Here is a 23,042-nt window from a genome sequence, read left to right on the forward strand (position 1 = left end):
AGATAGAGAATTAAGTGTGGTTCTATCAAGACCAAGAGGATATTTTTTTGGAGTGTGTTTTTAACACAGGAATCCTTGGAAATGCTAAGAATATACATCTATTTTAAAACATTTCCCCCTTCATAATACATAATTTAACATTGTAGATGGCGGACTTCACACCTGAGCTGTCACTTAAAATTAATAACCTGGAAATGCAGTTTTACTCTACATGTTCATAAGACTGAGGTAGGTAAGGGTTCTGAACAAAGACATTTGGATGCAAATACAGACAGCAGAAATGGGCCCAAGGAGTGGTTCCAAGTTATGATTTAACATCAAGAAATTTTAGCAATAAAATTTGCCTTCGAAGAGAACTATGCGAGGGAAAGTAATAATAATTTTATGGTTTATATTTGTAAAAAAAAGAAGACTTCACATATCGTGGTTTACAAATATGAACTTCTTCAAACAACAGTTCCAAATGTAAAAGAGATTTGGGGAAATACAGCTGAGATGTGTCTTATTACTAAAGAAAATCAACCGATTTACATTCTAACGTTGTACTAAAAAACCCCAAAAAGATCATTTTTGTGTACTTTAACAACATTTCCTTGTGCCCTTTAAGTATCATTTATGGACAAATTTAATTCCTTATGAAAACTGTTTAAATTTTTTTTATCCACTCTTTCTTTGAGTAATTCTTAAAAAACTCCCCACACGATGATTTATTTTCAAGAATTTAAACATTTCTTGACCTCTTAGGAAAAAATAATCATCCATACAATGAATTTTAATTGTGAAGCAATGCAAGAGGAACACATATGACAGAAATTATATTGCTTTTATTAAATGTCTCTGATTTCTCTATTCAATTTATATACCTCATTACTTTGTATTATTTTTATTCTCCCAGTTTTATGTACATAGCCAAAACTATAGTCTTAATGTACCTAAAGATATATATATTTTTAAGTATTGAAATATGTTTAGCTCTTCACCGAAACTGTTTTCCCCTTTATAATTGTATGCCCAGCTTGGGGATCCGTATTCTCTCCTCTTCATGGTGCTACTTAGCAAATACTCATTATTTCAAGGAGGAAAAACACTTCGTAGGCAATCACCAGCTCTTCTGAAGCCATGAATAGGTGTATTCATAAACCAGCAGCATCACCGCACCACCTAGAAAAGAAAAGGACTGGTTGTTGTAAATCTTGTGAAATATCGACATCTTTCCCACTGGACTTCTGAATTCATGAAGGCCCATGCAGCCTACCTAATCAACAGTTCTCAAACTCCAATATATACATACATGCACATATGTATCTATGCATATAATATATACATATGTATATAACTATTGTGTAAAACCAAGACCATCTTGAGTCTTCAAATACATTTTTCTCCAGTGGTTTCTATAACTTCTATCATTTCTCATCAGATTCTTTTTTCAGGCATTTTAATTTTTAAAACTAAATAAATATAGACATTTAGTCACCTAAGGGCATGTGGCTTTCTTACAGACAGAAATCTTCAGATTTTTTTGTATGTAGGCAAAGGATTTATCTTTTTCAGTCCATAATTAGCATTTTCAGTCCATAATTAATCTAATTGCATTCAAGAAAGCAATCTCTAAAATGGTGCTTGATGATGAGTCTGGTTTTCTCTTTATAGCTTTGAAACTGGATTGCAATGTGAAAAATGGCTTCTGAATATTAAAAAAAAAATGTACTGCAAAACTTAAAAAGAGGCTGAAAGCTAGCTTTCATTCGTTTATCTGCCTCAGTCTATATGGATTGAACTTGAAAATCTGGTAGTGGGAGTTGGGTGGCATGAGACTGTTATTCGACTTGAAAGAGAAGAGTTATGTAACTGGCAGCAAAGAGGCTTGCTGTGTGATATGTCAACAGATAAATGATACAGGAAAATAGGCACCGAGGCTGCTCAATAGCCATTGGGAGAAACATTTGTATGTGGGTGATTCTGTGTTCTATCTAGTGCGGTGGTAGCACTTGCCTTGTGCCTTTTGGGATAGAAAATCTCTATCCTTTCATGTGTAACTGGGTGAAAAATATTACAAAATCGAAATGTTGACAAATAGCCTGAACATGACTTAGAGAAGACTTGGCTGCATCAATAGAAGGCTGACTTCAGACAGGAAAAAATACAGCTTGGTTTTGATCTTAGTTATTTTGTACCCACTGCTGTATGCTGCTGCTTTTTTTTTTTGTTGTTGTTTGTTTAATCTACAGGGTGCACATGTTTGTGTAACCATATACCTAAGATAATTATTGGCCTTTAATTTTCATTTTTGACTCATGAAGACACTGTTTTATTAGACTTTTCGCAGCTGCTGTATCCCTCCTCGAGCTCTGGCGAACACAAAGGAACACGCCACAGAGGGTCGTTAATATGTATGTAATAGCTATGTTTACCCTTATTAACTGCTCACAGTGTAAGAAAAGAACATGCAGAACTGGATTAGTTTCCAGCCAAGTGATTCTAGAAGTTTAAACCACAGACATCAAGATTCTCTTCTTGTGGAAGGTGCCTGATCACTAGCTACATAGAGCTGCTAGGCTGTTAAAAAATAAAGGGGGCATTAGATTGAATGTTTCTTGAGAATAAAAATTCCAGGTTTACCTTTCTTTTCTTCTTTACTGTCTTTTTTTTTTTTTTTTTTTACCCTAAACTCAGAAGTCTTGCCTTTTTACCTTTCTTTCCTTTGAAGATGCTGGGACTTGTGCATTTGGAATGAAGTTCTTGAATGAGGTTTCCAGTTATTTCCAGTTTGGTTTAGCCTGGTCAGTAAGTTCACAGCAACTCTTTTCATTGGATTTAACACCATAGCAATTCAGGACACCTCATGCAAAAACATTTAAAAAGCGAACCAAACATTTGCAAGCCTCTAACAATACTTGGGGTCAGATTATTTAAGAGTTTTGGATTAAGGTTCCAGTCAATTGCCATTTTAGCTAAACTTTCCCTGGTCACCACCCTTTCTGAGCCCATCCCCTTCTGAGAAAGCTGGTTTAGGGCTAGTTCAGTGATTTTCTCTAATACTAGGTCTACTTGTAGGTTTGTGTTGTGTGGTGAAGGAAAAATGCCATATATTTGCCGAGATGCACAAAATTCTTAGCATTTTTTATTATTGGGTTAGTTTTTACACACAGGCCAATGACTAACAGAAGTCAGGTTTGCATCTCAAATATGAAATAAAATCCACGCTTAAATGCCTAGAAAGGTTGGGACAGGTAGATGGAGAATTGTGGAAGTGTTCTCTAAATCCATGAAAGTGTCAACTGTTCACCTTCAGTTTACAGACTGTTCTATTTTTCAGGTTGGTAGAAATGCTGGTTCATTGGGCTGAGATCTAGATATAAATTTGCATGTGTGTGAGTGTGGTAGGGGAGGAGGATGTTGGAAAAGGAGAGAATGAGAGGACTGGGAAAGAGAGAGGAGAGGAATGGGAGAAGGTGCTAGGGAAGCTTACCAGGATGTCTAAGTAGGTGAGTGTGGCCTAGTTAAAAAACAAAACAAAACAAAACAAAACAAAATGTGTGGTTTAGTGCATGCTTTTGGACTTATTCACCAGGCTGCTATAATCCAAGAATATTTGCCCAGGCGGTTGAGTCTGCAGCAGTTATTTTCTTATCTATTTACATAGAGGCAGCTGACTCTCCCTGTGGGAATGGCAGCCGGTTTTTTGTGGGCTAGAGTCTTGAGGTAAGGCCCTGAGCCAGGAGCCTCCACAGCCATACTGACAGAGGCCAGGAAAGGTTAGTGCCCGGCTGGGCCCTGGCTTCCCACTCTCCAGAAATGACTGTGAAGGCAAGTGGCTCTTGCTGTTCATGGAGGCAGGTTCCCTTCCTCTTCTCCTTCTGCAATGAAGTTAGGCAGGAGCAACAATGAACCAGGAGCACAAGGAAAAGTTTTATTGGGTCGGTCTCTCCCCTTGAACAAGAAGCCACTGTATATCCCAGTGCTCCCTCAAACACCAGTGGCTGTGAGTCCTTTTCTATTGACTTAAGCCAGCATTTGGCTTCTCAGCCTCCAGCAAGGTCCTAAACAGCAATTTTTAACAAAGTAGAACATTTCCAATGGATGACTTCAGTATCTTGAATATTCTACATAACTTTATATCCTCAAGGTTTCTCTCTTTCATAGTGTGGTCAACTTTTATTGTGTTGCTGATAGACACAAATAAGAAAAGAAGAGGTACTAGAACAAAAAGAAGGAAGGATATAAATAGTAAAAACATCATTACCTGGTCCAAGCCTCATAATCTTGGGAATCAGACCTTTGTACAAAGCTAAAAACCTGTAACCAGAAAGGAAAGAGCAATGTTCTTATTCTGAAAATGAAATGGGGTCATACCTCAGTTTTATTCAGATGCTGGCCCAATACACACACACACACGAATTTATTTGAAATTACACACATCCCAAACCAGACGGTATGTGGCTTAGTATTCTCTGCAGCAAATTGGACAAGGGGAAAGAGTTAATCAATTCTTTATTACCCAAGCTATACTGATCTTGTCCAATCAGAAACAAAACTTTCAGCAGCGAGATGGTTTTTGCTTTCAAGACAGGTCTGACTTTCAAGACAGCTGTGTATATGGACAAAATGGCTTTTGTAATTGAATTTAAAAGACCACAAACTCAATCTTCACATTAGGAAATATGATGCAGTTTAGATCAAAATAATAAAATATTACTTGTTTACTGGTGAATAATAAGGCATGGGTGAGGAGGGATGAAGAGACAGAAAGATTGGAAAAAAAAAAGATCAGAAAAAAGGCACACACTTTAAAAAAAAAAAAACTATTTCCACAGAACTCTCATATTTAATATTCCCAGGAGAATATAATTAGATGATATTTTGATTAGATATACAGCCAGAAGATAATTATTCTTCAGCTAGCCCATATATTAATAGGGCATATAATATGCAATAGCATGTTATGAAAACTGGCAAGTAAAATGTTCACCTTCGTCTTCTGAGGCAAACGTGCAGCAGACTGTAAGATTGTGGCTCCTAGTTTTGCCAGCATCTCATTACTGTGTTTATCTTGCTGAGTTTATCATACATTCCTCAGAGCTTCTTAGACACACACCCAATTTTGGAGGACTTAACAGCCCTCCTCAAAATGAAAGTACAATATGGTTTTAACAATACCTGAGCCTTGCATATTTATTAAATAAGAACGTGTTACCCTTCTTCCTGGTAGACTGTTGCTATTGTTTTAAAACAGGTTCTGTACTTGATCTGTCCAGGAACTGGCTGAGGCCCTTGAATCCTACTTTTGGCAACATCAAAAGGGATGTTAATGACTGAGGCTATTGTCCCCGAGAGAAGACCAATCCCAAATTTTCTCAAAAACTCCAACTTTGGATCCTGAAAGAAAAGAAGAACAAAATAACAGAAAAGGAAGTAGAAGCCCCTAAATAGGTTAAACACTATAAAGCAATATGTATTTAAGCAGAGCATTGCACTCCCCGGCACCCTCCTGTTATTCCAGCGGAACACATTAGGATTTCCTAGGCTGGAACTTGTTTTCTTGACAATCCCATTGGCTATGTTTTTACACATGGTCTAAATTGCTGAAGTACACATTTCCTCACACAGGATTTATAAACACAGTTCATAAAGAAAGACTGGTATGGCATATGGGGATGATTTGTATAATTGGGCTTCACAATGTACTTAGTATTACTGTATCAAAACAGGAGAAATCCAAGCACACTATTAGCTAATTGGCCAGAATATTTTACAAATGACAGCAACTTCCACCATGAAGCCTACTAAAATGCTCATTTGTGTGTGGACCCCCAAATGTTAAATTAAATCAAGGCTACTCTCGGTCTGCTGCTATTCGCCTCCAGGTTTTTTGCATTTATTTTCACGTGTAGCTGATCCACTGTACTGAGAAGTGCTAGCTTCCTGTTATTAACAAACCAACTTGGGGCGGCTGCAAAACAGCCTGTGACATTCTGTGCATTATAAACAGTAGTAAGTCACTGGACTAATTGGCTGAAGAATTTACAACCCATTGTTTCTGAATCTTATTCTTGCTCCATGGCAAAGGAAGAAAAGGAGAGAGGGAGCAGGAGAGAGAGAAAGAGAAATAATATTTTTTCTTTCCATTTGAATTTAGGTCCTGCAAATTGGTCTGATTTAATTTTCCACCCTCCCTGCTCTGTTTTCTGACATCAAAGTATTTAATTAAGTCTTATGTGGGAGTCACTTTCCTTCAGCCTATTTTTATGCCCAGTGAGCTCACATTATGCTTTGTTATAATGAATTTGATGGGAAGTTCTCATTATGTTTTCAACTTCAATTTGTGCCCTGAAAAGAGGTCATATCACATACCCCAAGCTGCCGACTGAGACCCCTTTTCTCCTGCCTTCCCCATGCAGTTGGGAATACAGCAAGCACCCCTTTTTTTAGTCAATAGATCAGAAGGAATCTTTGCAGAGGAGCAATACAGGGTTGTGGCACGGTACTATTTTATCTAGCAGAAAAACTAAAGGGGAGAAAACATCCCTGCATAATTGAAAAAAAAAAAAAAAGGATCAGGTCTGAGCATTTCATATTTCCATCTTCTATGGAAGAAGAAAACTTCCTGAAGTTCTGAAATTTTCGACTAAACCAAGGGCCAGTAACCACCACAGAAACTCCTATGTGGTTACATAGAGCAAGGGGTTCCGTAATAATGCTTGGATCTAGGCCATACAGGTGCTGGGTAGGTTTAAAGGGATTTAGAAACCAACAGGGTGTTTCAACAGGAAAAACAATGCAGTGATTGCAGTGTGAGTGAGGTGTGTTTAAATAGTCCCCACCCCCCTTTTTTCCTCTTTTACAAGGAGAGAAAAATGCCTTTATATTACCTCTCTCCATTATGGCATAGAAGCAAACTGGATGTGGTCGCTCTGGAAGACTGGAAACTCAGGACCAGCTCTGGCTGTCTGACCTCCGATGAATCACCTACTCAGTGTCCCCGATATGTAGAAGGGAAGAACTTAATACCTGCTTACCTATGTACTGTATGATTATTCTGAGAAATAAAAGTGGTACTAGAAGTGACAGTGCTATGAATGTTGTACAAGCCTGGCAGAAAATAAATGGTATTATTATGTAGCCTGTTTCCCAAAGACAGAAAGCACCCTCCTGTCAGATACTCTCATGGCATCCCTGTGACACAGCCAAGCTGTCTTTCTTTTCAACTGAGGACAAGAATGAAAATGATGATGATGATGATGTGTGTGTGTGTGTTGTCCTTTGGAAAGTTTGGGAGACCTCTTTAAGCAGTCAGCCTCTTCCTTCTTCTGATGTATTCGCTGAGGGTCAGAGTTGAGGACAGAGGATAAAATAAGAAACTCAAATGAAGGTCATTGTGCTTGAGACACTTTGTTGGAGATCAAAACCTAAGATCTCCAAACCATCATACTGTTCACTAGCAAGAGTACTGAAATGGGACAAAGAAGTGAAGATATTTGTGTCTCATGTGAATGCTCACCAAAGTGTGGCCTCATCAGAGGAGAATTTTAACAATTAAGTGGATAGGATATGTTCTGTGGAAACCAGTCATCCTCTTTCCCCAGCCAATCCTGTCATTGCCCAACGGGCTCATGAACAAAATGGCCATGGTGGCAGAGATGGAGGTTATGCTCAGCAACATGGACCTCCACTCCCCAAGGCCGACTTGGCTACAGCCACTGCTAAGTGCTCAATCTGCCAGCAGCAGAGGCCAATACTGTGTCTCTGATATGGCACCATTCTTCAAGGTGATCAGCCAGCAACCTGGTGGCAGGTTGATTACATTGCACTGCATCCATCATGGAAAGGGCAGCGTTTTTTCTTACTGGGATAGACATTTACTCTGGAAATGGATTTGCCTTTCCTGCCTGCAATGCTTCTGCCAAAACTACCACCTGCGGGCTCACAGAATGCCTTATCTACCATCATGGCATCCCACACAGCCTTGCCTTGGATTGAGGGATTCACTTTACAGCAAATGAAGTGCAGCAATGGACACATGTTCACAGAATTCACTAGTCCTATCATGTTCCCCATTGTCCTGAAGCAGCTGGCTTGACCGAATGAGGGAATGGCCTTCTAAAGAACAATTATGGCTCCAGCTAGGTGGCAATACTTTGCAGGGATGGGGCAATATTCTCCACAAAGCTGTATATGCTCTAAATCAGCATCCAATATATGGTGCTATTTCTCCCATAGCCAGGATTTGTGGGTCCAGGAATCAAAGGGTGGAAATAAGAGTGACACCACTCACTATTACCCTTCATGACCCACTCGCAAAATTTTTGCATCCTGTCCTTGTGACCCTATGCTCTGTGGGTCTAGAGGCCTTAGTTCCAAAGGGAGGCATGCTTCCTTCTGGAGACAAGACTAATTCTCATTTACATCTTACAAGTGAATGGATAAGGGAGGGAAGAAAACAAAACAAAAAAATTATACATACATGTATACACACACGCATACGCATATTAATAAACCAAGGAAGAAATACTCATAACAATTACAGTCCTTGTTTCTGCAGCTGGTCACATGATTGTAACTGGTATTTAGAACTACCTTCTTTCATCACTCATTCCACATTCCCTTTATACTGGGCAAGTACCTCAGCTGGTCGTGGTTCTTTGCCTGGTTGGGTGACCCAAACCTTCATTCCTGAAGGGTCTGGGCCGTTAGCAGTTATGTGAGAATTGAGTTGCTGTAGTTTTTCATTGACTTTAATCGTAGCTCATGGTAGTACTAAGAGATGACCTAAGGGTTCCAGATATGCTCTTCTTTACTGCCATTATGCAACACCAATCTGATTTCCCCTTGGTAATCAGGATCAATCACACCCTTCTTTGGCTGTTGATCCAGAGGCATGAGTGTTGAACCCATGTTTCCTGTAGAGCACTTCATAGCACAATAGTAAGGTCCAACCGAGCCAAAAAACCAAACCCATTGCCATAGGGTCAATTCTGACTCATAGCGACCCTATAGGACAGAGTAGAACTGCCCCATAGAGTTTCCAAGGAGCACCCGGTGGATTTGAACTGCCAACGTTTTGGTAGCAGCTGTAGCTCTTAACCCCTACACCACCAAGTTCCAACAGTAGATCGCAAATCCACATGTGCATCAGAATTTCCTGGGGGAGCATTACAAATACAGATGCTTGGGTCCTACCTCAGATCTGTTGCCATTATTGTTGGTTGACATCAAGTCGATTATGACTCATGGCCACCCCTTGTGCGTCAGAGTAGAACTGTGCTCCATAGGGTTTTCAAGGCTGTGACATTTGGAAGCAGATCACTAGGTCTGTCTTTCAGGTTAGCTCTGGGTGGGTTTGAATCACCAGCCTTTTGGCTAGTAGTCCAGTGCTTAACCGTTTGTGCCACCAGGGATTCCCTGTCTCAGACCTACTCTGTCAGAATCTCCTGGGAAGGTGCCTGAGACTTGATTTAAAATTTTTTCAGGACTTCGAAAGCTGCCAGGTGGAAAATCCTTGTCTGGGAACCTTGGATTTTGATGCTCCATGCACTCAAAGCAGATGGTCAGTTGCAATCCCTGTGGGCATTCTAAACTAGCTGTTGTTGAGCCATCTCTAACTCATGGCAACGCCATGTGTGTCAGAGTAAAACTGTGCTCCATAGGGGTTTCAGTGGCTGGTTTTTCAAAAACGGATCACAAAGCCTTTTCTGAGGCACAGCTGGGTGGACCTGAACCTCCAACCTTTTGGTTAGCAGCCCAGTGTGTTAACTGTTTGTACCATCCAGGGACTCTGTGGGCATTCTGGGGAGTAGAAAAGTCCTCTTTGGATGACCAAGGGGGTTTCTCTCACCATTTGGCCTCTGGGTACTTGGTCAGTCTTTTCTCCTGACCCCATGGTCTGCTTTATGCTAGCAATCCAGTCTCTCTGCTCACTTCTGCTTTCTTGCAACATGTCACCAACCATTCTTAAATGAATGCAGCCTCTCAAATATCCCTCCTGTATGTCTCCCCCTGGTTGTTCCTACCTCCCTAGGTCTAGTTCCAGTGTTCATTACCCTCACCATGTCTTGCTGTCTTTCTATCCTTTATCACAGTGGCTCTAGAGTTCTCTTTTTATAAAACCAAACATGGTTCTACTATTTCCCTATAGGGTCACTATGAGTCGGAATTGACTCGTCGGCGCTGGGTTTCTGGGTTTTATTTCCCTACTCAAAGACCCTCAATAGTTCCCCAGTACATGAAGAGGAAAGAAAGACAAAACTCGATTTGACATTTGTTTCTTTTCTACATATGCTTCCAACTTATCTTTCTTCTACAAGTCCTACACTCCCCTGCCCCCCACCCATATTATAGTCACAGAGATTAATTCATAATTATTCAAATATGCCAACCACTTCCGCAACTCCATGACTTTCTTTATACTACTCTGACGGTCTGGGATGTCCTTCTCCATCATATTCATCTATTGGCATCCCACTCTTCTTTTAAGGCCCAGGTTTACTACCACATCTTCCAAGAAATTTTTATGGATTGTCAAAATTGATTTCTCCCTTCCCTCTACTCCTGAAACACTCACAACCATTGCCCTTGCTGTGGCCCACTTTGTGTTTGGTTTATTTTTGCATGTATCTATATTCCCGGATGGAAACCCTGCTGTCATAGTGGTTCAGGTGCTAATCAAAAGGTTGGCAGTTCAAATCCACAAGTTACTCTTTGGAAACCCTATGAGGCAGTTCTACTCTGTCCTATAGGGTGGCTGTGAGTCAGAATCAACTCGATGGCAATGGCGTTGGCTTGTTTTTTTTTGTATATTCCTTGACGGAATATATTCACACAGCATAGAAGCATGTGTTACTGTTCTTTGTGTCATCCATTGCACAGTGTGTACAGTAGGTGCTAAATATATGTTTGCTGATTGGCCTATCAATGTGCTTATTTCTTTATTTTTGTAGGGATAATTAGAATTAGGTTTACCGCTTAATCACTCTTTCTCAAGACAAAGTGTCTTCTAGCTTGGAAATGAGTTCCTACTAGAATTTTACATTTCTGTCTTTCTGTCAGGTGGCATTAACACGGGGCATGATAAAGCATGGGACATTTGGAAAGTGGACTATTTCAGTGTGGATGAATTGAGACTCTCAAGTCATAGAGGCAGACTAGGACTCATCATGCCCCACTGCTCAGTTACTTACAGGCAACAGCATGACATGGCAGCCTGTGACCCATTTTGAGCAAAAGAATGCAATGGGCATGGAGCAAAGTCTTGAAATATTAATTTTTGAGCTTTTCTTTCTTGATCTTTCTGACTTTTCCTCTAGTGGGCAGAGGCATCCACTTGCCCCAAGAAAAATGAGGTTTGTTGACTTCGTTTTGATTATCAAGAGCCTAATTTGCAAACCAAAAACACTTAATATTACTTTCTCTCTCTCTCTTTATAGTCCTGCTACATCAGTCCTCATTCCTCTTGGAGGCATAATCTTGGAGAAGAATGGGTACGGGGGCAAAATGGATAGAGTCCGTGTGGAGAGAAGGTATAAGGGGCCCCACTAGGAGCTGTAGCCAGAGAGCCATCAATGTGTCAGACCCTTCCTTGGCATTCTGGTGAGCACTGAGTAGCCACCGAACAGCATCTTCCTTGGAAGCTGCCCTCATAGAGTTGGGGGAGGAGGGAGTATTCCACAGCTGCTGCCAAAGCAGGCCCATGAGAAATATACAGAGATAGACCCCCTAGTGCCTGAGACACTGCTGAGTACCTCCAACCTGCCCTGGACAGACAACCTCCTTGTCAGCAGCCCAGGGCCCCAGTAAGCTGGGGAACAGTGAAAGTGGTGTGGAAGAGAAAGTTCCAACCCTGGTCCTTGGGTAAGGTTACTATTATTTATTTAGAAACTTTCCTTTGAGGCTCTCAAAGAGGTGTACATCCTTGTGAGATGGTCAACAATTCCGCCTTCATTTTGAGGGTTAAAACTTCATGGCAGAGAGGGGTTACATAACATTTTGCAGTTATCCTACTGGGCAAGTGGGGGCAGTGCTGGTTCAGTGGTAGAAATCTCACCTTTCATGTGGGAGGCCTGGATTTGATTCCAGGCCAACGCACGTCATGCACAGCCAACACCCATCTGTCAGTGGAGGCTTTCGTGTTGCTATGATAGATAGGTTTCAGTGGAGCTCCCAGACTAAGACAGACAGGGAAGAAAAGCCTGTTGATCTACTTCCAAAAAATCAGCCTGTTGATCTACTTCCAAAAACCCTATGGATCAATAAGGAAAACAATGCTTGAACAAAATGAAGGCCTAAAAAAGAGATATTGCAACTGAAAGGGATGATAACTGAAATAAGAAATACAATAGAAAGACTTACCAACAGATTTAATCAAGCAGAAGAAAGAATCAGTGAATTAGGGGATAAAAAAAAAAAGATAGTTAAAATTACAGACACTGAAGAGCAGTAAGAATGGGGCTCAAGAAGGCTGAGCACAGTTTAATGGAATTATGGGACAACAACATGAGACAATATATGCATTATGGGAATTCCAGGAGATGAGAGACCAAAGGGAAAGAAAGAATATTTGAAGAAATAATAACAGAAAATTTCCCCAGTCTAACAAAGGACATGAATCTACAAACCCAAGAAGCTCAAAAAACTACAAGCAAGATAAACCCAAAGAGATCTACACCCAGGCACATCATAGTTAGGCTCTCAGAAAGTAAAGATAAAGAGAAAATCCTGACAGCAGTGAGAGAAGCAAACAGTCACATACAAAGGATTCCCAATAAGATTAAGTGCAGATTTCTCCTTAGAAACACTGGAGGCCAGAAGGCAATGGAATGCTATGTTTAAAGCGCTGAAAGAAAAAAACAAAATACAACTGTCAACCAAGAATACTATAAAAAACCCAGCAAAAATATCTTTCAAGAATGTGGGTGAAATTAAAACATTCCCAGACAAATAGACGCTGAGAGTTCATAACCACCAGACTGGTCCTACAAAAAATACTAATGGGATCTCTATAAGTGGAAAAGAAAAGCCACTAGAAAGAAATTCAAAGTATACATAAAAAGAAAGTTCCTCAATAAAAGGACATTCATGAACAAGTATAAGGGCTAGTAATAAGGTATTTATACTTGATAATTATAAATGTTTTATCCTTCATGTTCTTTAAAAACAAATACATAAAAAGCAAGGACAAAATTATGTTGCAGGGCACATGAAATATAAAGATGTAATTAGTGATAACAGTAACAAAAGAGGGGGAGAGGAATGGTATAGATACAGAATCTCTTTCATGTTACTGAAGTGAAGTTGGTACCAACTTACCCTAGGATGTTATAAATACAAGCTATTAAGTGTAATATTCATGGTGAGCACTAAGAAAATATATTAAAAAACACACACACAAAATGAGAGAAAGGAACCAAAAAGCATCACTACTATAAATAGACAAAACAAAAAGAAAGCAGTAGTAAAGTACAAAGACAAAGAAGGCTTACAACACATGAAAAACAACAAAGTAGCAAAAGTAAGTCACTTTTTATCAGTAATTACAGTAAATGTAAATGACTAAATACTCCAATCAAAAGTCAGAGAGTGGAAGAATGGATTTAAAAAAAATCAAAAACAAAAACAACATGATTCAACTATATGCTATTTACAAAAGACACACCTTAAAGCCAAGCACACAGATTGAAAGTAAAAGGATGGGAAAAATATTTTATGCAAATAATAACCAAAAGAGAGCTGGGATGGCAATTGTAACATCAGACAGAGTAGATTTTAAGACAAAATCTGTTAGAAGAGATAAAAATGAACATTATATGGTGACAAAAGGGTCAATTAATCAAGAAGATCCCACAATCATAATTATAGTTGCATCCAACACTGGGGCACCTAAATATATAAACCAAACACTGATAGAATTGAAGGGAGAAATAGATAGTGCTACAATAATAGATGGAGATGTCAATACACCACTTTCCATATTGGACAGAACATCTAAAAAGAAGGTTAACAAGGAAACAGAGGACTTGAATGACACTATAAGCCAACTAGACTTAACAGGCATTTACAGACCACTCCACCCAGAAACAACATAATAGACATTCTACTCCAGTGCACATGGATCATTCTCCAGAACACACCACATATTAGATCGCAAAGGAAGTCTTAACAAATTTAAGAAGATTGAAGTCATACAAAGTATTTTCTCTGACCACAATGGAGTGAAGCTAGAAATCAATAACAGAAACAAACTTGGAAAATACACAAACATATGGAAAGCAAACAACACATTATTAAACTACCAATGGATTGAGAAAGAAACCAAAAGAAAAATCACAAATTTCCTAGAGTCAAATGAAAATGAAAGTACAATATACCAGAACTTATAGCGTGCAACAATGAAGGCAGCACTCAGATGGGAAACTTACGCCAGTAAATGTCTACATGAAGAAAGAAGAAAGATCTCAAATCAGAAGCTTAACTTGACAACTCCAGGAACTAGAAGAGAAGAGCAAACTAAGCCTAAACCTACCAGAAGAAAGGAAATAACAGATCAGAGCAGAAATGAAATTGAAACAGAAAAATAATAGAGAGAATCAATAAAACTAGAAGTCGGCTCTTTGAAAAGATCAATAAAATTGACAAACCTTTAGCTAGACTGACAAAGAAGAGAAAAGATGCAAATAATCAAAATAAAAAATGAAAGAGGGGCTATTACAACTGACCTGAGAGAAATAAAGAGAATTATGACAGAATATTATGAACAGCTGCATGGCAACAAACTGGACAACCTAGATGAGATGGACAAATTCTTCAAAACACACAACCTACCCAAACAGATTCAAGAGGAAATAGAAAGTCTCAACAGACCCATAATAACTGAAGAGATCAAATCAGTGATCAAAAACCTCCCAACAGTAACAAGTCCTGGACAAGATGGCTTCACTGAGGAATTATACCAAACATTTAGAGAATTGATACCAATACTGTTCAAACTCTTCCAAAAGATAGAAAAGGAAGGAATACTCACTAATTAATTCTCTGAAGCAAACATAACCCTGATACCCAAACCAAAGATACCACAAGAAAGGAAAATCATAGGCCAATATCTCTTATGATATAGATGCAAAAATTCTCAGCAAAGTACTAGTGAACAGAATCTAACAGCATATTAAAAGAGTCATACTCCATGACGAAATGGGATTTATTCCAGGAATGCAAGGACTCTTCAACATCAGAAAATCAATCAATGTAATAAAAAAAAAAAAAAATCAATGTAATACACCACATCAATTAAAACAAAGGAAAAGAACCATATGATCATCTCGATGGATGCAGAAAAAGTATTTGATAAAATCCAATGTGCTTTTTTTTGATGAAAACCCTAAAGAAGATTGAAATAGAAGGAAAATTCCTCAATATGATTCAGGGCATATATGAAAAGCCAACATCCAACATTATACTTTAAGAAGAAAGGTTTTTCCTTGAAATCAGAAACAAGAAAATGAGTGCCTGCCCTCTCCACTTGTATTCAATATTGTATTAGAAGTCCTATCCAGAACGATAAGACAAGAAAAAGAAATAAAAGTATCCAGATTGGAAAAAAAAAAAAAAAGCAAAATTATCTCTAGTTGTGGATGATATTACCCTATAGATAGAAAATCCCAAAGAGTCCACAAGAAAACTTCTAGAGCAATATATGAATTTATCCAATTTGCAGGGCACAAGGCCAACAAACAAAAATCAGTTGGGTTTCTATACACAATGAGAAATGAGAAATCTGAAAGGGAAACTAGGAAAACAATTCCATTTACAATGGCATCTAAGAGAATAAAATACCTAGGAATAAATCTAATTGGGGATATGAAAGACTTATACAATGAAAACTATAAACCCTGCTGAAAGAGATTAAATAAGATGTAAATAAATGGAACCCCCACTCGTCTGTCAGTTTGTCTTACTGTGGGGGCTTGCGTGTTGCTGTGATGCTGGAAGCTATGCCACTGGTATTCAAATACCTGCAGGATCACTAATGGTGGACGGGTTTCTGTTGAGCCTCCAGACGAAGACAGACTAGGAAGAAGGCCCCAGTGGTCTACTTCTGAAAAGAATTAGCCGACAAAAAGGCAAATAACCCAGTCATAAAATGGGCAAAGGACTTGAATAGACATTTCACCAAAGAGGACATTGAAATGGCCACCAAACACGTGAAAGGATGTGTCACTAGCCATTAAAAATCAAAGCAACAATGAGACACCACTTCACTCCCACTTGGATGGTTAAGATAAAAACAAAATCAAAAACAAAAACAAAATCAGAAAGTAACAAATGTTGGTGAGGATGTGGGGAAATTGGAACCATTGTACATTGCTAGTGGGAATGCAAAATGGTATAGCCATCTTGGAAATCAGTAAGGTGGTTCCTCAAAAAACTAAAAATAGAACGATTATATGACCCAGCATTTCTACTCCTAGGTATACGCCTAAAAGACTTGAAAGCAGAGACTCAAACACCATTGTTCGTTGCAGCACTATTCACCTTTTGGTGGAAACAATCTAAATGCCCATCAACAGATGAATGGATAAACAAAACGTGGTACATACATGCAATGGAATACTCCTCAGCCAGTAGGAGAAATGAAGTCTTGATACATGCTACAATACGGATGGAACTGGAAGACATAATGCTAAGTGAAATGAGTCAATCATAAAAGGACAAATACTGTATGACCTCACTTATATAAAAAGATAAGAAAAGACAAATGTATAGAGAACAGAGTTTACTAGTGGTTACCAGGGGTGGGAGGGAAGAGTAAAGGGAGGGTTAACAGTGATGGAAATATCACGTTATTTAAGGGTAGAGTTGCACAACCAATTATTACAATTGCTGTCAATAAGTTATACAGCTGTAAAAAAGTTGAACTGACAAAAGTTGTGTGATACTTACAACAATCAGCAAAAAAGAAAAAAAGAAAGAGTAGCTCCTGAGGCTGATTATGTACAACCAAAAACCTCATGAGATTTCGTTTCTTGGTTTGGAGGTTTAAAGTCATGGTTTCAAGGGACATCCCAGTTAATTGGCCTAAAAATGTTTAATTCCTCTGTTTTACCTCCTAGTTTGAAGTGTAGTGCCTGTGGTTTTGAAAGATTGTAAGTGGCCATACAATGCACAACAATTGGTCTCTATTTGCCTGGAACAACAGAGGATGAAGGACAGTCAGGAATAGGAAGAGGATATGGGATGTGTGGCTAATTGATTCCATGAGCAACTGCCTCCTTTGCTGTGAGACCAGAAGACTGGATGTTACCTGGCTACCATTTGAACATTTTGATCAAAGATTCCATAGAAGAATCCTGATCAAAAGGGGGAAAGTGTAGGACAGAATTTTAAATGCTAATGGACTCCAGACTTCCTGGAGCCATGAAGATTAGATGACTCCCTGAAACAATTGTCCTGAGATAATCTTTACACTTTAAACAATAGTTTAGCTTAACTAGTTAAAAAAAAAAAAAGTCTGCCTTGACCATTATGCTCTTTTAAGAACAATCTATATAGGGCCAAATTGACAACAACAACTTGAAAGATTAGATAGGAACCTTAGGGGACAGTGAATTTATGCAAATGGTGGAAAAAGAACTCAGAAAACGAGGGTGAAAATGGTTATACAACCCAAAAATGTTATCAGTGTCACTAAACGATACATGTAGAAATGGTTGAATTGATCTATGTTTTGCTGTGTATATTCTCAACAACTACAAAATAAATAAAATTACATAAAAAACAAAACGAAAACCCTATGGACCACCACTGTCTGATCCCATAACGCATGGGACCGAGTCATGAGTCAGGGGCTCACTGGATGGCAGGTAACAACACCACCAACAATAGTAGGCAAGTAGTGGCATTAGTAGGGGGGAAAAAAAGCTTCGGGGAATTATCCTTTACTGTTCTAGCCTTGAAATAAGTTCTTAACTTGAGGTCCTGGAGCAGAGGAGAAAGTAAGCAGTATAAGGAGCTCATTCCATAGAGCCCAACTGAGCTCTTGTGGGAGGGGATAAGAGGAGGCGAGGGCCTTGCCCAGGCTGAGATACTGGTTGCTGAAGATGACAAAGTTGAGTGAGGCTGACCTGCCCCAGGAACAAAGGTGGGGTGGGGTTGTCACCTCTACTTAAAAAAAAAAAAAAAAAAAAAACTTAGATCCCATTAATTCTGGTGTTGCCTTTGGAAGCCCCTGCTACCTCCCATCCTACCACCCCACTCCCAGAGAAAGAAACATTCCCAGCTGCCCCTCTTGACCTCTTCCCTTCCTGTGAGCACACCATTCCCCGTCCACGGAAGAGGTAATGATAATAATAACACTAAACATTTAAGCACATTTTTTGTGCCAGATACCGCTAAGTGCAAATTTTTACGTGTTACATCAATTAGTCTTCACAGCCTTTGAGGTAAGAACTATTATTACTCCTGATTTGCAAATGAGTTAACTGAAAGGTTGAGTATAAGAAGGAAGTTTTTGTTACATCCAAGTGAACCCACAGACTTTGCTTCAGGGCTTAGTTTTTCTCCTGATACATCTTAAGGGTTGATGGGTGGGGTGGTGGAGGAGGTGTCCTGAAACTATAAGCAAGGCTTCTGTGTATGCGGATATGGTCTTTTCAGGGGAGACTGTCTATACTATTTTATTAGGCTTGTAAAAGCTTAAAAGCAACTTCATCTGACTGTTTTCCCTATTGGTAATTTTATAAAGGAACCCTTTCGTAGCCACATTTTTTCTCCTATACATATATTGATGGCATGCATTTTCAATATTGAAATGCATGCTCACTAATTGCTTGTGTTTCAATTTTTGGTTGATAATATGGATCTTGAGAAATATCTGGTAATGCAAGCCACCAATCAGGCTAGTGGCACTATGGTGCCACCGATCTGTGGTACGACAATATACCAAGAGAGTTAGGTAAGTAATTTATTTCAGGTGCCTTTCCATTAGATTACATGGGGAACCTTTGGTTTTCTAAATATGACACAGAAAAACAAAAGCAAATCCATCAGGACTCCCAAACTATCACACAGGAAAGCCATAATTATGCTTGCTAGCATTAGCTCACAGAAATAAAGGAAAAAGAAAAAGGCAAAAGTTTATAAAACTAACACATCCAGGAAGCATCACCTAATAGAATGCTCAACCTGTACAACAATGAGGCTCCAACTCTGATCTGCTGAGCTTGACGTATTTCAGAAGGGATCTACCTTGACACTAAATGCATTAGAACCGGAATAATGCCTTACCTCTGAGGTCCAGAGGCGTAAAAAATGGCCGGCGTGTGGTTTATGCCAATGTAACGAAAGAGGTAAGGAAAGAGCAATGCGAGGTTCTGAACACTGGGTTTGAAAACAGGGACACTAATTTCATGGGAGTTATCAGGCAATTCACCTTGGTGAAAAGATTTCCGTACACATTCCCACTCTAGAAAAAGATTACTCATACCTCAACCATATCTGTTAATTCAGTGGCTCTCACAGTTTGGTCTTGGGACCACCATCATCACCATCATGTGGAAGCTTGTTAGAAACACAGGTCAGGATTCAACCCCAGCCCTACTGAATCTAACACTCTGGGGGTAGAGCACAGCAATCTGCTTAACCAGGTCCTCCAAGTTATTCTGATTGATGCTAAGGTCTGAGAACTACTACTTAACTGATGTGTACAGTTCATCCTCTTTGGGCCTTTGGGCTGTATAAGTGATGCTTTTAAGCCTACTCTTAATTACTGGCCCCTAGAGATGCTAGGAAACATTTTAAAGCTTTCTTTGGTGAAAGGCAACTCTGGATAACTCTGCCTTACTTCTCCTACCTCCAGCTTAGAGGTCCTGGTGGTATAGTGGTTAAATACTTGGCTGCTAACCAAAAGGTGGGTGGTTCAAACCCACCAGCCTCTCTGAGGGAAACAGACTGCTTCTGTAAAGATTACAGCCTTGGAAACCCTATGGGGCAACTCTACTGTCTCCTATAGGGCCACTATGAGTCCGAATTGACTCAACTGCAATGGGCTTTTTGGACCCCCAGCTCACTCCAAAGAAAGAATATATTTTGCCTATCTGTGAGGTCACCTGGTCTGAGTGATATCTAGTCCCACAATTAGAATGGGTCATTCTGTACTGGCTATCAGTGAACCACTCCAGCATTTCTGTCAATAACCATAACAATAAATAACAAAATCAGCAGCAAAAATAAAGTAAGACACTGGCAAATTTTTTAAGAAGTAGATCGCCAGGTCCTTTTTCCTAGCTTATTTTACTCTGGAAGCTCCATGAAACCTGTCCACCATGGGTGACCCTGCTGGTATTTGAAATACGGGTGGCATAGCCTCCAACATCACAGCAACACAAAAGCCACCACAGTAAGATAAAATGACAGACGAGTGGGCAAATCTGCAGCAAAAGGCCTCTTTAAAGTGTTAAAAAGCAAAAATGTCTCTTTGAGGATTAAGGTGTGCCTGACCCAAGCAATGGTATTTTCAACCACCTCATATGCATGCAAAAGCCGGACAATGAATAAGGAAGACTGAAGAAGAATTGATGCCTTTGAATTATGGTGTTGGTGAAGAACACTGAATTATACCATGGACTGCCAGAAGAACTAACAAATATGTCTTAGAAGAAGTACAGCCAGAACGCTCCCTAGAAGTGAGGATGCTGAGATTACGTCTCACGTGCTTTGGACATGTTGTCAGGAGGGATCAGTTCCTGGAGAAGGACATCATGCTTGGTAAAGTACAGTGTCAGCGAAAAAGAGGAAGACCCTCAACAAGATGGACTGATACATTGGCTGCAACTATAGCCTTAAGAATAACGATTGTAAGGAAGGCACAGGACCGGGCAGTGTTTTGTTCTGTTGTACATAGGGTCGCTATGAATCAGAACTGACTTGACACACCTAACAACAACAATAGCATATGTTTTGTAAATTTTTTACATATAACATTTATATATATGTAACATTTATATTTATAAAAATATGATATTTATATATATTATTGTTTATATGCCTGGAGCCCTGGTAGTGAAGTGGTTAATTGCTCGGCTGGGTCTACACTGGATGCTAGTGTTGGGTTTGAAGGTAACAGTCCAGAGAGGGAGGGTGGTTGTATAAACAACAATCCTGGGGTTTCACCACCAATGTTGTGTGACACAGTATCCAGCTTCTGTCTCTTGAAAATTTAGTCACTCTTCGAGTGTTTAGGAAGTCACCATGCATTAGCAGCTAGTCCTCTGACTAGAGTATCACATGGCCTTGGAATCTTATTTTGCTTTTTCTACTAATTTATTTTAAAAACTGGAAGAAAGTGATGATGGTAGTGATGACACTTACTGTATGCCAGGCATTTTGCTAAGCACTTCCTGTGATTTAAACCTCAAGAAAATCCTTGAGGCTTACAGAAATTCACTACCTTATAAAGGAATATAATTTTGAATTATTCAAAAGAGAGCTAAGATTCTATTATTTGGAGGTAAAGAAGCCAAAGCAGTGAGGAGGCCTGAAACTTTCACACATCTACAAGTAGAATGAGAGACACACGCTCATGCTTGCCTCTCAGGACTGTGTTCTAATTTAAACGACCTAAGGAGATTCAAGGGGATCACCTCTTAGTCCAAGAAAAGACTTAAAGCAGTAGAAAATAAAATCCAAGAATCACAAGATTAGAAGTGAACTGAGGGTATCGCTTAACGAAAACCCCCCCAAAATCAAACCCATTGCCCTCGAGTTGATTCTGACTCAGAGTGACCCTATAGGACAGAGTAGAACTGCCCATGGAGTTTCCAAGGGGTGCCTGGTGGATTCGAACTGCCAACCTTTTGGTTAGCAGCCATAGCACTTAACCACTATGCCACCAGGACATCAGTTAGCCTAAGTAAAGTATTTAGGATGGATTACACCTAAATGATGTAATTGAATACCATTATTGATGAAGAATCCATTCTGTTATTTAAAATTCCCAACTTCCTTCCATAATTTTCTCCAACAGTCACCAATCAGGAAACTCCCCTTGCTCCTAGCCTCTTACATTCCTCATGCATAAGCTTAAACTATTTTACTCTGGTTCTTTGCCCAGTGGTAAAGGCAAGCAAATGTCACCATTCTGTATGTAATTCATCAGGATTTACAAACCTTTATTGAAATAGGCTTTTCTTCTTCATGCTTAAAAAACACAGTTCCCTTTAAATACTTATTTACAAGTAAATTATTTTTGCATCTATGGGTGAGTTTTATTCTTATAAGCGTTTTCTGTTTTTGTTCCTTGTAAGATATGTGGCTTATAACTAAACTGGAGCTGAGTAGCCTGAAATATTAAGAGATCTTACATGCATTGGCCTTATATTGTGATGGAGATACAAAATAAAATATTCATAGTTTATTTTATAGTTGAATTCCCCTGCAAACATTTGTAGGCTGATGTTACTATCCCACTTGACAAATGAGAAAACTGATACAGACAGAAGATATAACTTGCCAAGGACACATGGCTAACTAGCAAATACCAGAACTGGTAATTCACACCAGCTTCTCTAACTAGAACTGCCTGGCAGTTTGCACCACACGAGATCTTTGCGTGAGTGTAGAGCAAGAGAGACATGTTCTCCAGCCCCTCTTTAGGGAGATGAATGAGTTTCCCTAACAGGACACATTATTTATGGACTCCCCACGGTGTAACAAGAGATACTAAAAAATCAGCACAAAATGTTGGTGGCTGTGGCATTCCACAATCTCTAAAAGTTCAAGGAAAGGTGCCAAGTTATCAAATGACTCAAAATAGTTAACAATTAACCTGCCACATATTTGTAACTAATTTAACCATCTCAACCAAACTATACACCCAGCAGCTAACGAGAGCATCAGTAATTTAAGGCAATGGGACTTAAGGAGTTAATATGCACAGAGGCAAGATATTTTGATTAAGAGAAGTATATGTGCCCCCCTTTACCTTCCCTGGCATGGGCTCTGATGCCCTGCTTAGTGACTGGCCAGCTGGCTGCTAGTTTGATAAACAGCAAGCCTTT

At 39.3% G+C, this 23,042-nt stretch overlaps 1 protein-coding gene across 1 annotated transcript in view; it reads right to left on the minus strand.

Annotated features, from left to right (window-relative positions):
- Window positions 1-811: 811 nt before the first annotated feature.
- SLC25A21 (solute carrier family 25 member 21) overlaps window positions 812-23,042 on the minus strand; it is an 83,432-nt gene continuing 61,201 nt past the window's right edge. Inside the window, exons 6-8 of the mRNA XM_049898330.1 lie at window positions 5,198-5,379; window positions 4,247-4,299; window positions 812-1,161 (exon numbers count right to left, since the gene is read on the minus strand). Coding sequence (XP_049754287.1) covers window positions 1,100-1,161; window positions 4,247-4,299; window positions 5,198-5,379 — 297 coding nt within the window. The 3' untranslated portion in view covers window positions 812-1,099. The remainder of the gene's footprint in view (window positions 1,162-4,246; window positions 4,300-5,197; window positions 5,380-23,042) is intronic.

This window comes from Elephas maximus, chromosome 10, assembly GCF_024166365.1.
Source record: "Elephas maximus indicus isolate mEleMax1 chromosome 10, mEleMax1 primary haplotype, whole genome shotgun sequence".
Taxonomy (NCBI): Eukaryota; Metazoa; Chordata; class Mammalia; order Proboscidea; family Elephantidae; genus Elephas; species Elephas maximus.